Genomic DNA, 16,781 nt, shown 5'->3' on the forward strand with positions numbered 1-16,781 from the left:
TGGCTGTAAAGCATTTTAAAAGTTTATTTATTAGTGTCCCAAGTAGGCTAAAATTAACACTACAATAAAGTTACTGAGAAAATCCCCAAGTCACCACCCTCCAGCAGCTGTTCGGGAGAATTTAGAATGGCCAATGCACCTAACTACAACCACCATTCATCTTGATCGTGGCTGATCATATTCTATAACCCTTCCTCCCATAACCCTGGATCCGTTTAATCCCAAGAGGTATATCTAATTTCTTCTTGAAATCAGACATTGTTTTGGCCTCCTATGTTCTGTGGTAGTGAATTCCATGTATTCAGCATCCTCTGAGTGAAGAAATTTCTCTTCATCTCAGTTCTAAAAGGTTTACCCCTTATCCTCAAACTGTGACCCCTAGTTCTGAATTCCACCATCATTGGGAACATTCTCTCTGTATCTGCTCTGTCTAACTCAGTTAGAATTTTATAAGTTTCTCTGCGATCCCTTCTCATTCTTCTAAACTCCGGTAAATATAACCCTAATCAATTTAATCTCTCCCCATGCGACAGACTTGCCATCCCAGGAATCAGTCTGGTAAATCTTCACTGTACTTCCTCTATAGGAAGGATGTCCTTCCTCAGATAAGGACATCAAAACTGCAGACAATACTCCAGGTGTGGCCTCACCAATGCCCTATACAGTTGCAGGAAAGCATCCCTGTCCCTATACTCAAATCCTCTCGCTATGAAGGCCAACATATCATTTGCTGCCTTTACTGCCTGCTGTACCTGTACGCTTAATTTCAGCGACTGATGCGAGAGGTCTCCAAGGTCTTGTTGAGTACGCCCTTTCTCGATTTACACCAATTCAAGTAATCTGTCTTCCTATTGTTGCTACCAAAGTGGCTAACCTCACATTTATCCACATAATACTGCATCTGCCATGCAGATGCCCACACAGCCAATCCAAATCACACTGAAGCATCTCTGCATTCCCCTCACAGTTAATCTTCCCACCCAACTTTGTATCATCTGCAAATTTGGAGATAATATATTCAGTTCCCTCTTCCAGATCATTAATATATAATGTGAACAGTTGGGATCCTAACACAGATCCCTGCAGAACCCCACTAGTCACTGCCAATCAGAAAAAGACCTATTTATGCCAACCTTTTGCTTCTTACCTGCTAGCCAGCATTCAAGACTTTACCTGCAATCCCATGTGCTTTAACTTTACATAGTAGTCTATTAATGTGAGATAGATATACTACATAGAACATGAGTAAACAATATATTTGCTCAGTACAGCAAGATGCAAGTTGCATCCTGTGCTGATCATGAAGTAGTTCAGCAAAGTGAGAATGCAACCCAACGTTGATATACGTAGCTTTGGCCTTTTGTAGCTTGTGTAAGCTAAGCAGTGCTCATTACAGAGACAGCTTTAGCTACCTGGGTGTGCTGCAATGTAATAAATTGAAGTTGTTAACTCCCTGTTGAAGTATTTTTCCAGGGGTGCTGACCATGCTCTGATATCTCATTCAGCTATTTCCAAATTAATGTTGATGGGAGTAGCAGATTATTTGGCTGCAGAAGATATTGATGGACTTGTGTTTACATAGTGCATAACCTCAGAATAGCATAAAGCACTTGCAGACAACCAGTTAGGTGCTTTTTAAAGTGTGGTCATTGTAACTTAATAAAGCAACGTACCAAAGCATTGTCATCCTACTATTCTTGGCTTCTATATTTCAAATAGGAAATCTTTGACAGGGAATAGAGGCTGATCTAGGAAATGTTTTCCTCCTCTTCCAACGCAATAGTCTGAACCACACTGCGGGCTGATATCAGCTAACTTAGTACAGACTAGAAATTGAACCTGGGCTCTTTGGTTTTCATGGCTCCTAATCTGTTCTTAGCATGAAACCTACTCAAGCAAGTTTCTGAAGTGTTAAAATGTTCATTCTGGAAATATCCTTGTCCATGTAGTTTCACTACATAAGCAAGTCTTTGTGTCGATTGCTGCCATGGCACTTATATGTTAATGGGCTTAGGTTATGTGTTATACTGTGGCTTGGCATTCTGTAATATAAAAGAAAAAAACTTTCCTAGGTAGTTTAGAGGCTTAATTTTTTAAAACAATAGTCTTGTCTAAAATGGTGTTCGGGTCCAATAGAGCTTAGTCTTGGAGGTGCTTTATAAGGAGTGTCTTAAACAAGGAGAGAGAAGTAAAATAGATTTAGGAAGGGAATCAGAGTTTGGGGTTTAGCAGCTTGAGGTATTACTGTCGTCCCATCATAAGAGTAGAACAAAGTTCAAGAGTGGGGTAAAATTACAGGTGGAAGGGGTGGTGACGCTGCAGAAGGATTTGGACACAAGCGCGAGAATGTTCCATCAAAGCTGCTGACGAGTCAACAACTTGAGCAATAAAGGGTGAACAATTCTGGGGGTAGCCTTTGGGCTGCATTGTTTTCAATACGATAGTTTAAGCAGAGAGGAACTTGAACAGGCGTGTAATAATAGAATTAGGCAGTCTTTGATTGGAGGATATCAATTGGAAGTTCAGCTTGGATGGGTGTTGAGGTAAAGTTTAATTGGCTCAGCCAAGACTGAATATTAGACAAACAATTTTAGCAGTACAAAACTCAGGCTCTTAGAAACCATAAAAATCATCATAGAAACCCTTCAGTATAGAGAGAGGCCATTTGGCCTATCAAGTCTCTACTGACCACAATCCCACCCAGGCCCAAACTCCATATCCCTACATATTTTACCCACTAATCCCTCTAACCTACACATCTCAGGACACTAAGGGACAATTTAAGCATGGCCAATCAACCTAACCCACACTTCTTTGGACTGTGGGAGGAAACTGGAGCACCCAGAGGAAACCCAACTCTACACAGACACTTACCCAGGCCGGGAATCAAACCCAGTTCCCTGGGACTGAGAAGCAGCAGTGCTAACTGCTGCTACCGTGCCTCTCCTGAGGCCCTTCTGGTTTGTGAGGCTGTACCACATCAAATAGTAGATTTACTCATTGATCTCAGAATCCATAGATTTGTTTGCAATCATGATCACCAGGAAAATTTATATAATGCATACCATGTATAGTTGAGACAATCTCAATCCCACAAATTACTGGTATGTTGAAACATATTCCACTCCATGTATGTTATTCAGCTGGTTGGTGTGAAATTAACATCTTGAAAGTCTCGTCAGCAGTGTCTGAATAAAATATAATTGAAAATTGCATCCATCCAAGACCAGTCAGGCTGAGAAGCCTCAATGAGGCAATACTACAGCCAGCTGAGAATTTCAGGGATTTTATTTGGTTTATCATTGGGCTAAATTGTGATTTGAATTTTCGTTGGTCCATCACAGGTGGATCGGAATGGCTGAACAGTGGCAGCAACAGCAGTTGGAGCACAAGGGACAACTGGAAATCAGGTGGGATCTGAATGACTGAGCAATACCCATTGGAGTACCGAGGATCTGCAATGCAACCAGGCTTCAATATTCACGTTTAATTTCACTTTACAATTTTGTGTAGTGCAATAGGCATCTTGCGTTTATCAGTACAAAGTAAATACTGTGAATCTGAAATAAAATCTATAATGTTTTGTTAGCACTTGAAGTGACCTCAACTCTAGAAGTTGTTAGTATGCTGTGTAACATACTCCAAACATTTATTGCTTGTATTCCAGTTTCAACTGATGGGCACTTTGCCATCGTTAAAAGCTCAATAGTGCATAAATAATATTTCTATTGTTTTCCTAGGCGAAGTGGAAGTATTGGGTAATTTTCCATGTATTTCTTGTTAAATTTAGCATCTTTCAGTGGATATGCTGTGTGCAAATGGAAGTGATTTTTTTTTTTGCATGCCAGAAACACTCCAGGTCCTTCACATATTTGCACGATAGCTTCGTACTGCAAAACCTGAGGATTTACGAACCATCCCAGTGACTGACAGTCAGAGTTCCCACCTCAAAATTGGGTCTTTTTTGCTTATAAAGCAAACCATTTAACACCATCATATGTGATGTTTTAAGCTGTATCTTGTCAAACAATTTGCACTTACTGTGCTAAATTTTCAAATGTACTACAGGGATCAAGATACATTAGCAGTTTGCCCTACAAAGCAGTTATAAAGTTTGCACTGCTAATACAATATCAGTTAACATCTGATTAATCTAACTCAATGGAAAATCTGCTAATGAGGTTGATAGTATAGTAGTGATAATGAAGTCAAATCAGAAGTTGAACCCTGTAGCATAGATTCTGTGGTGTGTTGCATGTTAAAGTCTGAAGTGTATTTGTGCTATTTTATTTTCTTGCAGTTTACAAAATTAGTTAAGGCAACACAGTATTTGATTAGTGTTCAGTCTTCCATTGCAGAACTTGATGCAATAGGTGTCACAGAAATTGCAAAATTGCATTATTTGGCAAATACATTTCTTTATAAATGCCTTTAGGGAAAGTTTTAAAAGGCAAATTGAAAGATTACTAAAATTGGCATGCTCCCAATTCTCTAAGATTAAAGCAAAATGCTGTGGATACTGAAATCTGAAAACAAACAAAAACATAAAATGCTGGGAAATCTCAGCAGTCTGACAGCATGTGTGAGAGAGAATAGAGCCAACATGTCAAGTCTGGATGACCCTTCATTAGAGCTGTTCCTAATTCTCTAATATTTGATTTATTATTGTCACATGTATTGGTACACAGTGAAAAGTATTGTTTCTTGCACGATATACAGACAAAGCATACCATTCACAGAAGGAAAGGAGAGGGTACAAAATGTAGTGTTACGGTTATAGCTAGTGTGTAGAGAAGGATCAACTTAATATAAGATAGGTCCATTCAAAAGTCCAATGGCGGCAGGGAAGAAGCTGCTCTTAGTTGGGACGTGACCTCAGAATTGTGCATCTTTTTCCTGATGGAAAAAAGTGAGTGTATGTGTCCAGGATGCGTGGGCCCTTGATTATGCCGACTGCTTTTCTGAGGCAAGAGGAAGTATAGACAAGAGTTGATGGATTGGAAGTGGGATGGGGTGTTGGTTTGCATGATGGTCTGGGCTTTGTTTACATTAATTGCAGAACTTGGGTATGGCAGGCTTCAACTTTTACCTGGCTGTAGCAAATCGGCTACTTTTTTATATGCGCTGGGCTGATGAGCCTTTCCAATTTAATCACTGGGTAAACCCAGCTATTGCTACCAGCTTTACGCACTGTTCAAATCGGTGTTAGTCTTGTAAAAACCTAGCATTTGCTTATTCTGGTTGGAGCTGCTGTAGATCTGGCATGCAGAATTTCTCAGAAATGCTATCAGATTTGCAAGCAAAATTTAAATTATGGGCAGGTGAAAAATGCAATCTAGATGTAAGGCACAATCAAGTATCAACTCAGGAGTTTGGGCACATCTCTTAGACAGCTGAAAAATGAATTTAATATCTTGAAATCTCCCTGGGATTGCTCATGATTATCATATCCTGTGAAGATGTGGAACTTTGAAGTTTGTCCTGAAGCATTGATTCCTTATTTTCTGACTACACGAGTCTCTGCCTTAATTATTATATGTTTTTCAATCGGAGAACGTAAATCCCAGGCTCCCGCCTTAGCAGCAAATGAATTTCCTGAAATGAATAGCTTAAGCAGTAATTTGTGATTAAGTCTGTTGAGTACAATTATTTGTGACTGCTTGAGCGGGTGAATTTTTGATAAAAATCAAAAGGTCTAGCTCTTATTACTTCAGGGTTTTGCAGGTTTTGAAAAATATTCAGCATGGAGAATATTAATGTCAAGTTTTACATTTCAGTTGCAATAAGCTTGACTCAAGAAATGCATTTATCAAGGGGAAAGTGGATATGATTGGTGAAAAGTGGCAGGGGGGCAGCATATATGTGGTCTAAAATATGAATAGAAAATTTGCTCTGTGACCACCAAATTGGGCTCACCTAGGGTAGAGGCAACGGAGCAATTAAGCAAAAACAAAATACTACAGATGCTGGAAATCTAAAATGAAAACAAAAGGTGGTGGAGATATTCAGTAGGTTAGGCAGTCACTCTGGAGAGAGTAACCGAGTTAACGTTTCAGGCCAATGATCTTTCATCAGCTATTAAGCAGACGACTGTCGCATTAAAAAAAAATTTATAAAATGAAAGTAGTGTTTCTGGTTTCGTGTGCAGTGCGGATTACATGGTAGGATGCCCATGGAGCATGTGTTTTTCTAACTTGGTTCCATTGAGTAAATCGAAGGGCACCTCTTCAAGAGCAAACTGTGCTGGGAAAATAGTCACATCCTATGGAAGAATTGAGGGTTTAAAATAGTTGTATGGAGCTGCCCAAGTGTTGACTATTTCCATTTTTAATATTTGTGTAAGCAGTTTGAAATGTTTCAGCTAAACAGTAGTTGATTAAAATGTGATCAGGTCATTATCATAGAATCCCTACAGTGCATAAAGAGGCCATTCAGCCCATCGAGTCTGCAACGACCACAATCCCACCCAGGTCCTATTTCCATAACCCCACATGTTTACCCTGCTAATCCCCCTGACACTAGAGTCAATTTAGTATGGCCAGTCAACCTAACTTGCATGTCTTTGGACTGTGGGAGGAAACCAGAGCACCCAGAGGATACCCATGCTGACATGGGGAGAATATGCAGATTCCATGCAGACCGTGACCCAGGGCCAAAATTGAACCTGGGTTCCTGGTGCTATGAAGCAGCAATGCTAACCACTATGCTGCTGTGCCACTCCATTTAAGAATACCATTGCTTTGTTAGGCCAATAAGAATGGAGTCTTCCCAATTTCTTTCTTCTAAAGTAGATTTCTGAAAAAGAAAGTTTCCAAAATGCTGCTTTTATAAATGGTTGCACACGTATGGTAATCTTCTGGTTTCAGTTGGACAGTTAGCATTTCAAATACATAAATCATACTTCAGTATGCTGTGTAGGAAAATTCAGATAGTTTGCAAAATAGGGAAAATGTTCACAATTTACCGCTGTTGCCTTGGGCAGGAACTGGAAGAATGTAGAAAGCTGCCAGAATAGACAAGAGGCTGGTATTGGTGTGAAAGCAGAGGTGGGAAATAGGTGCCAATATCTGAGAGTCCTTTTTAAAAGTCAGGTGTCTCAAATTTTTCAGGTGACAAGCATGATTCATGTTGTTACTTGCTTGTTGTTCACACCAAAGTCCGAAGAGTGCATGTTAGTGAATTCTCTAGCTCTCAGAGCTCAGCCAATTCAGTAGAGAACAATTGTTGGACCTGGGGCCACATGTCTGTATGATCATGCTATGCTCTATATTTATCCACAGAATGAACACGATGGGGATTTAAGCTGAATGCATGTGCGTTAATACAAAGAAAATGAAAATGAGGAGTATTCACTAATCCAGTCCAGCTCTCCCAGTCAGCTGTTGCTTGCATTTTGATCATTTTTGTCTCCCTTTTGCCTTGATGCCCAACTTGGCCATTTATTTTTGAATGCTGCAAGTGATTGGTCTGTTAAATATTTCATTAGTTAACTGTTAAATGTAAATATTCATTTTAATGAGTGCTCAACTGAAAAGTTTAACTTTGTTTTTTCTTTCAATTAAAGGTATGATGAGTGGTGACTATGAGCGTAGCTCTTATGGGAACTCCAGGTCTTTCCTGGAATCTTATCCTAGTAGGAATGAAAGGTAGGTGAAGCGATCCTAGTCACTTATAATGTATCTTTAGAGTCATGCCGCAGAATTTTAATTCAATGCTAAGGAAAGTGTATTCAACTAATTACACATTTCAAATCCATGCTGGAGCTCCGATAAGGTCAAGTCAACCAGGCAAGTTGCCTTTAAAAATTCATAACTGGGCACAATTATTTCATTTCTAAGGCAATTGCGTTGGCCTGCTTTCTACTGCAGTGGTTGATTTATTCCAGTGGTAGCTGCTAATTAGACTTTTGAAAATTTCCTGGCATTTTAACCAAAGCAGAATGGGTGTGATTTAATTATTTCATTGTCCTATTGGGTTTAGAGAGTGAGTGTTTTTTCTTAGATAAAACCCCAGGAGAAGTTGGTCACTGGTCACCAAAGCCAGCATAACCAACATTAAACATGTATTTTCAAGTGACAGATTTCTGATTGTAGATTGAAATATAACCTGGGGAGGTGGGTGGAGGGAGAAAATCTCAGCTCTTATAGTAAGCTGTAAAGTCTCCTGATTATGTAGCCTCCAAACAAGATAAAAACTCTTGAATTCAGAGAAATACTATTTAATTTCTGGGCTCGATGGGTTATTTTCAGAAGATATTTCTCATTCTTGGGTAACAGTACAGTGACAATTCTGATGATGATGAGATGGTTAAACAGAGCCCCTTAGAGGGGCAAATACTTTTGTGGCTTTAAATTCATTAGAAAAAAATGAAATATCACTAATAATTTTATTGGAAACTTGCAAAAACTTTCCATTCTCTCAACACCTAATGAGCACAAACACTTACCAATGTTGTCGTGAAGAAATTGAGAGGATCACGTGAAAGCACATCTCGCATTGAATTTGCTTGATCCTTAATGGAGATAGTAAATTAAAATATCTGAACACTGTGGTGTTGGAAGTACGATGGAAATGGTTTCAAACATAACTCAGACAGAGGAGACAGTAAAATGCTTTCCCTAATGAGCATTTATGTTTTTACTCAAAGCTCACCTTTAATTGTGTTTCCAGTGGGCATGAAGCCACGCTGAAAATGTAACTACTTTGTTAAACCTCCTGACTCGGAACCAGATTGCTGTTCCTTCATTGTCACTAGGGGTCTTTATCTCTTAGCACTGTGGATGTACTTGCACCATGAGCTGCAGTATTTCAGGAAGGCAGTTCACCACTACATTCTCATTCCTGGGGTTGGGCAATAAATGCTGAACTTGCTGACGCTGCCCCAGTCCAATGATTGAATGGAAGGAACAGTGAGAGGGTGAAAATAGAGATGTTAGATGATGCTCTTCCAAAGCTGGATTGAGGCTTGCTGTCTCAGCATTGTAAGGTGACTTTGCATTGCTTTTGGAATTGAGGATCCGATGTAGGATCTGGGTCATCATTCTGTATGCTTATATGTGAAAGGATTTGTAAGCTTTCCTTTTGAAGTTGATTCTTAAAATGCTTAAGTGATAAATTAGGTTGTTTCTGATGGGCAATTTAGGATTGCCTGTAAATGCTGGCTGAGTCAGCACTGCCCATGTCCCATGAATTAATTTTTTAAAAAGGGCTGAAATAACCATTAGAGAATAAGTTTACCAACGTATATTCCGAATAAACTGTTTGTGCACTAAGGTGCAGATGATAAGATCAGTGAGTTGACTTGGAAAGTCTGGCTTTTACCTCTCGGAAGATGTCAACAAATCCACAACATATAAATATACTGATGATTTCAGAAATTACAGAAGCTATATCAATCATTATTTTTTAACTTCCATGCTAAATTGCTGCAGATATGAAAACTTAAATGAGTTTCCGTTACTTTTGCATAAAGAAAAATGCTCTGGAAACTTGTTCAAAGAATGTAATTATTTTATAAAAAGAACTTCAATGCAAATATATGCATAATTTTGTATAAAGAATTCAGACAATATCCTAAAAGTTAGCTGCTTATGATTCTTGCTGACTTGCTTTCATATTGTAGGTAGGTTTTTATCACTTTACTGAAATGCTTTAACTTTATTGTAAATAAGTTTTCATGCTCATTTAAAAAGGAAAGTAGCGACTTGTATATTAAATGGTCAACATTTAATACTCTGGGCAGTAACTGCATTGTCTCATGGTTTCAATACGAAAAGGACTTAATGCAGGAAAAAGAAATATAAAAGAACAGTTCGAAATCACGGACTGCCTTTCTAATTTAAGGTGATCAAGGTAAATGCTACCTTTTGAGTTTGAAAACTTATTTTCATAGCACATTTAATATTTTAACTAATGCTGTATATAATTTATATATACGTCAACAAGAATATATACCTACAAAAAAGGGAATGAATATTTGAACCCTTTTTAGCAGGTAAACAGTGTTTTGTTCTGGTTTTTATTGTATGTCACTGGTAACTTTACCGGTTTCCTTACTGTGCAATTTTTCCAGGTTTGGACCTTATGAGTCGCATGACTCCAGGTCTGCTCTGGATGGCCGTGATCTGTATAGATCTGGCTACGATTTACATGAACCAGGACGAAGTCGCTTTGGGGATAGCTATCCTGATCGATCCGAGAGCTCCTACAGGAATTTCGGTGATCAATACCTTGACCCTTATGAAGGTAGAAGCCAGAGCCGGTTATATGATAATGGCAGGTCTAACTGGGATGACACCTACACACATTCAAGTTCAATGCCTAGGGTGTGGGCAGATACGGAAACAGGAACAGGAAGAGGAAGTTACTCTTCCTACAGCAGCTTTTCTTCACTCCTTTCGAAGCCTTCATCTGTAGGCTCTCGGGGGAGGGGAATGCTTGCTTATACTGGCAACGATTATGGAGGCGGATCCCTTTCGATTCTGGGAGGACAAGGAGGAGGCAGAGGTCGAGGCAGAGAAGTAAGTACAGAATCTTTGAGATTCTATTCCCTTGCCACCTTTTTATGAAGGGTACAAAATTAACTTTTCTGGTCACTAGCATTATTTTGCTAGTGAGGGAAAATAAATTATTCACATGAACTAAAACAATTGATTGATAGCACAGTTAATACAATGTTTTAAAAGTGAATTGATTTTTATTAACAGTAGGTATTAATTATGGACTTTTTTTTTCAAACAGTAAAAATGTTTCGAGTTACTATTCTTACCACTAAAGCCTCTCAAATTTTGGAATATAATCTCCACTGGTGGGATTTTCGGTAATTGAAAATTAAACATATTTTCAAGAGCATTGGGTTGCAGTAAGATTTCCTCTGAACTTAAGTCTGAAAAATGTTGCTGCACCAGCTTTCATACGTGTGGCAGTCTTAAGCGATGACTCTGCCAATTCACCAGCATTCTCGTGGGTGAAGTGGAAGGCTTGGTTGCAGGTGGACCTTGTGGTTGTTTTGGCTCTTACATCCACCTACCATGGTCAGGTAGATTTGGAAATTGTGCTGGATTCAGCACAATTCTTAAGACTTGTTACATGTCTGAGAACACTTTAAAAGAAAATGCCCAGTGCCAGTTTAGTTTTAATACCAGGCTTGATTTGCTCGGAATGATCTTGGATCAGATTCGGCCATCTGGTGTGCCCATACCTATCTTTATTTCTTTAAAGGTTTACCCTCTGATCTGAATCCTGGAGCAGGATTGCTGGAGCTGTGCTCCAACCCACTGCTTAACTGAACCCTTAAGGAAAAGTTATTCTGTGCTCATTGTGTGCATGAAAACACATATGGTATGATTTATGGTGATAATCAGAATGACCAATGCCCCCCTTCTGGTATCTTGCAAATGTTACATTTATCAATCTAAAGCTATTTTCTGGTAAGGAGGGGGTAGGGCTGATAATTATGACAGTGATAAAGACAGGCTATTCACTTAAATAAAATAAATGAACGTGAATATTTCCAAGATGATGTAATGCTTTTTTCTGAAAGTTGTAAACATTTATATTTTACATTTATATTCAGCAAATTGGATTTTGCAGCAATTCTCCATTAAACACAAACAATTGGGTGAAAATATGAAAAATAGTGCCAAGGATATGTTTAGATTACTGAGGATGTGTGCACAATGTGCCTTGAAAGCCCATTGACTTGTGTATTTTTATAATTAAATGGACAATTTGGGCTTGTCATTGGTTATTGATGATTAGTTTAATCGTTCTTATTTGATGCAAGAGATCTCATCTAAATGAGTGTATACTAAATATGAAATACACACGTTTGTGATTTTGGGAAGTGTTCTAAATTGTTTAGGTGTCTAGATTTTAGTGTACTGCAGAATGTTTTCTAATAGTATTCATAGTGGATGAAGTTGAGTGGTTAAAATGTTTGGTCATTCATGCTGTATACTTTTGCTATCACTGGATGTCTTAAAATATGCTTTGTAACTATTCTACGTTGTACTGCTATTTGCCAGTATCATAGTTACATCTGATGCCAAAATCTGAATCAGTGGACTTTCTGGTTTTAGATAAACCTTTTCCAGCTATGAATGTCCATTAACTTTAGCTATACCACAACCACAAATGATTTACATGCAAGTTAACCAACAAATTGGCTATGTTATGCATTATTAGTGCATACAAGCATATAAATTAGGAGCAAGAGTAGGTTACTCAAGCCTGCTCCACTAGTCAATAAGATCATGGCTGATTGGATTGTAACTTCAACTCCATATTCCTGTCTACCCCTAATAACCGTCCACCTCTTTGTTAATCAAAAATATTCAAAGATTCTGCTGCCAATGCCTTTTAGAGGAAGTTGTTCTAATAACATTCAGCCATCTAAGAGGAAAAAATGTTCTCATCTCCATCTGAAAACAGCAACACCTTTGTTTTTAAACAGTGACTTCTGATTCTAGGCTCTCTGACGAAAGGAGACATTCTCTCCACAACCACCCTGTCAATGCCCCTCAGGATCTTAAAGGTTCTGACCAAGTTGTCTTGATGTCTAGTGGATACAAATCTAACCCATTCAATCTCTCCACATAAGCCAACCTGCCTATTCTCAGTATTAGTCTATTAAACCTTCTCTGAACTGCTTCTAGCACCTTTACATATTTCCTTAAATAGGAAGTCCAATACAGTACACAACTTCAGATGTGGTCTTGCCAATTTCCTCACAATACAGGATATCATTCTATTGGCTCTCCTGATTACTCACTGTACTTGTGTACTAGCCTTTTGTGATTTATTAAAGTGAATGTTTTCCCAGATGTTTCAGCTATGCATTGTTTTGCTGAAGTGTTTTCCACATGGTAAACAGTTGAAAAATGTTATATTTTCAGCCCATGTTAAGTTTCAAATCTTTAGCCGACAACGAACATTGTATGTTTACACAGTATACCTATAAGAATATTAGAAATAGGAACAGAAGTAAGCCATTTGCCTCTTGAGCCTGCTGCTCTGTAAGATCATGGCTGCTGCACTTTTGAGGAACCTGCCCCCAAATGAACCTTGATACCCTTGCCAACAAAGTCTAACTCGGCTGTGAGTATATTCAATGATCGAGCCTCCACTACTTGCAGTGCAAGATAATTCCTAATGATCCTCTGAGAGAAGAAATTCCTCCTCACCTCCATCCTAAATGGGAGACTCCTTATTTTGAAACTGTGTCCCCTTGTTTTAGGTTCCCCCACAAGGGGTAGTATCCCTCAGCATCTACCCAGTGGGATGTTGTCCCATTTGTTGTGTTCTCTCAACTCTAGAACTGGTATAGCATTCTGGGCAGGAGCGAAGCAGCTGGTACCAATGGAAATATTTCTACTTACAAAACAAGACTTTTAAATTTTACAACCAATTTCATTTCCCTGTTTTGAAGAATGTAGCTGAATAACTCTTGACATTGCAATGCTTTTAAATATTTCAGCATTAGCACTGAAACTTCTCACTCCGTTCCCCTTAATAGCAGTGGAAATAAAATCATCACATCCTCGATCAATAACCAAGCCACCAACTTCTCGACTTGATTTGTTTAATATATTTCTGTTTGTGCTGCTGCTGTTCTCCCCAAGGAGAAATTGCCAGTCTCATTTGCAGTCGCGGCCTCTCTCTCCTAGACTGTAGTTCTGCACCTGTGGCATGTGCTTCTGCAAAACAATTGTGTGCAAAGCACTCTAAAGTAGAAAACAAGTGCCGCAACACAAAATCCAAGAGCCCTTGAGTAGCAGAAGAGCCACGGGGCTCATGAGACCTGTATCAGCCATTGCCCAACTAAGTGGAAATCACTTCTCTTCCAGTGAGACTAGGAAAACTGTAGAAAGATGCATTTACAACATTAAACATTGCTTCATTTTCTGATGAGGCAACACTGGCTGATTGAAATAATTTACTTGATGCCTGGGGTGTTAGAAGATTACATCACGCTTTTCACCAGAAAATTGGAATACAGCAGTCAATTCAGGTTTGTTTTTATTCCCTCCTGATGAATGGCGGGAGAATAAAAGCAGTGATGAAATGCCAGTAATTTAGTTACAAAGCATGCTGTAACCATCCAGTGATGTTTTAAAATATTCTCCTGCAGAGGTTATACACTTTTGAAATGGCAATTTTAGGATTTTTTTGTTCCCCATTTTATTGATGGGAGCAAAATTGTCCTGTTTACACCAGCATTGAGCTAATGAATAGAACAGCAAAAATCTAATCGGTCAAAATATGCATGCAATCATCAAAAATGAGTATTAGAACACAAAAATAATCTTGGGCAACAGCATTTGAAAACAACTCTTCACAAATAAAATAATTCATTTTTACCTCAACTGCAGCACATAGCACTCAGCTAATGAAAGAGATTCAAATTAGGGACATTTGAGCAAACATTCTTGAATAATCTATCAAATATACAGATGCAGCATAATTGGTCCCAAGAAGTCAGTTTTGTCAATGTATGCAAATTAGTTAAATGATAAAATGCCATGTTAATGCAGTCTAGCAAATTTTAAGTAATTCAGGACTTCAAAAATCAAGATTTGCGTGTGGATAGTCATTTATTCAAATTAATGAGATTTGAGTAATTTTATACATGGCCTCTTCATCTGTTATGATTCACATCTAAATTAGCATATGTGAAACATCGATGTACCACATGTCCATTCCTTTATAAACAAACTGATCTAATTTTAACAAGGTTAGCTATTTTGCCTTTCTTGTTTCCCCCCCCCCCCTCCCCCCACACACCTTGGCTCCAGTTGTATATCTCCTGAGGTTGAATGGGGAATGTAATTCTCCCTGCGCCCCTTTGTTCACAGCTGGAACTGCTCCAAAGGTATCCTGTCAACAGCTGGTGTGACCCAGGGAGACCACAGAAGATGATGTGATTTCTCCTTTCTCCATCCGCAAAGAATGCGGAGTGATGTGTACAGATGTACTTTCTTATAGCGTGAAGTCAAAATGTAGTTACACAAGAGAATATTTGTAAACCAGTGGGATTTTCACTTTTTGAAAGTTTTTAAGACTTTTTCCAGAGATTTTTTGCTGACTGTCCTCAAATTTGAATTTTGGATGCATATTGTGTGTTGTACTGTTAATTTAAGGGCTGTTTTCAAATGCTGTAGTTACACTCATCTGAAGATTATTTTACATTCTAATATTCCCTTTCAAACACATAGAAGATTTGTGTACATTTAGGTCTTTTTCTATTCTGTTCACTAGTTCTTGTATATCTTCTGCTTTAATATCATGAATGATTGACTTTCAAAACCAGCCCTCTGTTAGCAGCTGCCTACTTTGCTGAATTAAAATTATCCACATAGGACAATGAGGTCCTGTAGCAATTCTGTTGCACTGAAGGCTTAAGATAGTATCCCGAATGATGTGCAGAGCTGTTCCAGTCATTACAAAATTATTAAAAATGTGACCTGTAATCTAATGATCATCTTCAGATTGAGTTTTAGGTGGTATTTTAAACATCACTACTTAATATAGATTCAAAGGCTGAATCATTGCGCATAGTTTCATTGTATAACTAGGACCTGGGCATGTCATTTTGAAGGGGAGATGAGGAAGAAGTTAACAGGAAATGGTAATATTTAATGTATCTATGAGGAGTGGGAACGGAATTTCTACGTTAATTCTGAGCACTAACAATCTTTAAAGGGCAATGAATATGGGTAAATCCTAATGGGTTAGATAGTTCCAATGGTAAGCATTTTGAAGAGTAGTAATATTCCAAACATGTATTGAAATTACAGTGAAATTTTTCTCCCCAAAGTTTGTTGCTACAAGGTAAAGTTTGCATGACTTGCAACTGGTTAAGTGCATGCTTGATTTTTTGAGAATTTTTTTTTAAAGATTAGCTTTGTTAGCTTTCAGAGTTCAGTTAGATTTAGACATATTGGCTAGATTGACTTGTTTAAACATTTAGATATGTTCATGGCCAGCTTTGTAACACTTGTGCTTGGTTTTTAAAATACATTACAGCTATCAGACTTAGATATGTTCTCAAGATCTGGGAGTGGTCTGTCATACAACAGAGGTGGATTTTCATCAAATGTTGGAAGAGGCATGAAAAGGAAAGGGGCACAAGCCAACAAAGCCGCAATAAAGAAACAGAAAGTGGCTGCTGCTGAAAAAGCACTCAAAGCAGCTGGTAAGTACTGCATTGCCTTATGCAGAACGCTCGCTTCTGTCAATGCTGCCAACACAAAGGAACTTAACTGACAGAATAGGTTTGTGAGTAAGTCAATCTGGTATAAAATCAACCACCAAATGTCTGCCCAAAAATCCATAATTATTCACAATGTATGTAAAAATTGGCCCTAACTTTCCAAGGACGCTGCTGTCACTCAGCTCATTGCCCAATCAGGGTAACACAATGGAGACCAGGATCTCAGAGAATCATAGATACCTACAGTGCAGAAGGAGGCCATTCGGCCCATTGAGCCTGCATCAGTCACAATCCCATGTCTTATCCCCGTAACCCTATGTATTTATCCTGCTAATCCCCCTGAAACTAAAGGGCAATTTAGCATGACAAATCCACCTAATCTTTAAGTCAAATTTTTCTGATCTTTGTGTTATTGCTGGTTCCAAAGTGTAATTTGCCTACTTAGATATCGGGCAACTTTTACTAAAAGTTTAATTTCTCGTTGAAATGGCAGAGGTAAAATTGGAACCAATTGCAGTTAGTGTGCACAGTATGCGAGCTGTGAATGTATTAGATTTTCCCAGAAATG

The 16,781-nt window shown here is 38.5% G+C and overlaps 1 protein-coding gene across 2 annotated transcripts in view; it reads left to right on the top strand.

Annotated features, from left to right (window-relative positions):
- The window catches only part of znf326 (zinc finger protein 326), a 37,405-nt gene that overhangs the window by 7,039 nt on the left and 13,585 nt on the right, over nt 1-16,781 (top strand). The window contains exons 2-6 of one of the 2 annotated variants that reach the window (XM_080195194.1): nt 3,345-3,410; nt 3,741-3,758; nt 7,565-7,646; nt 10,073-10,520; nt 16,027-16,195. In XM_080195194.1, the coding sequence (XP_080051320.1) occupies nt 3,345-3,410; nt 3,741-3,758; nt 7,565-7,646; nt 10,073-10,520; nt 16,027-16,195 (783 nt within the window). The remainder of the gene's footprint in view (nt 1-3,344; nt 3,411-3,740; nt 3,759-7,564; nt 7,647-10,072; nt 10,521-16,026; nt 16,196-16,781) is intronic. The other variant, XM_080195196.1, reaches the window with a different exon arrangement.

Source organism: Carcharhinus amblyrhynchos, chromosome 9 (genome assembly GCF_965287045.1).
Source record: "Carcharhinus amblyrhynchos chromosome 9, sCarAmb.v2.hapA, whole genome shotgun sequence".
NCBI classification, from domain to species: Eukaryota; Metazoa; Chordata; class Chondrichthyes; order Carcharhiniformes; family Carcharhinidae; genus Carcharhinus; species Carcharhinus amblyrhynchos.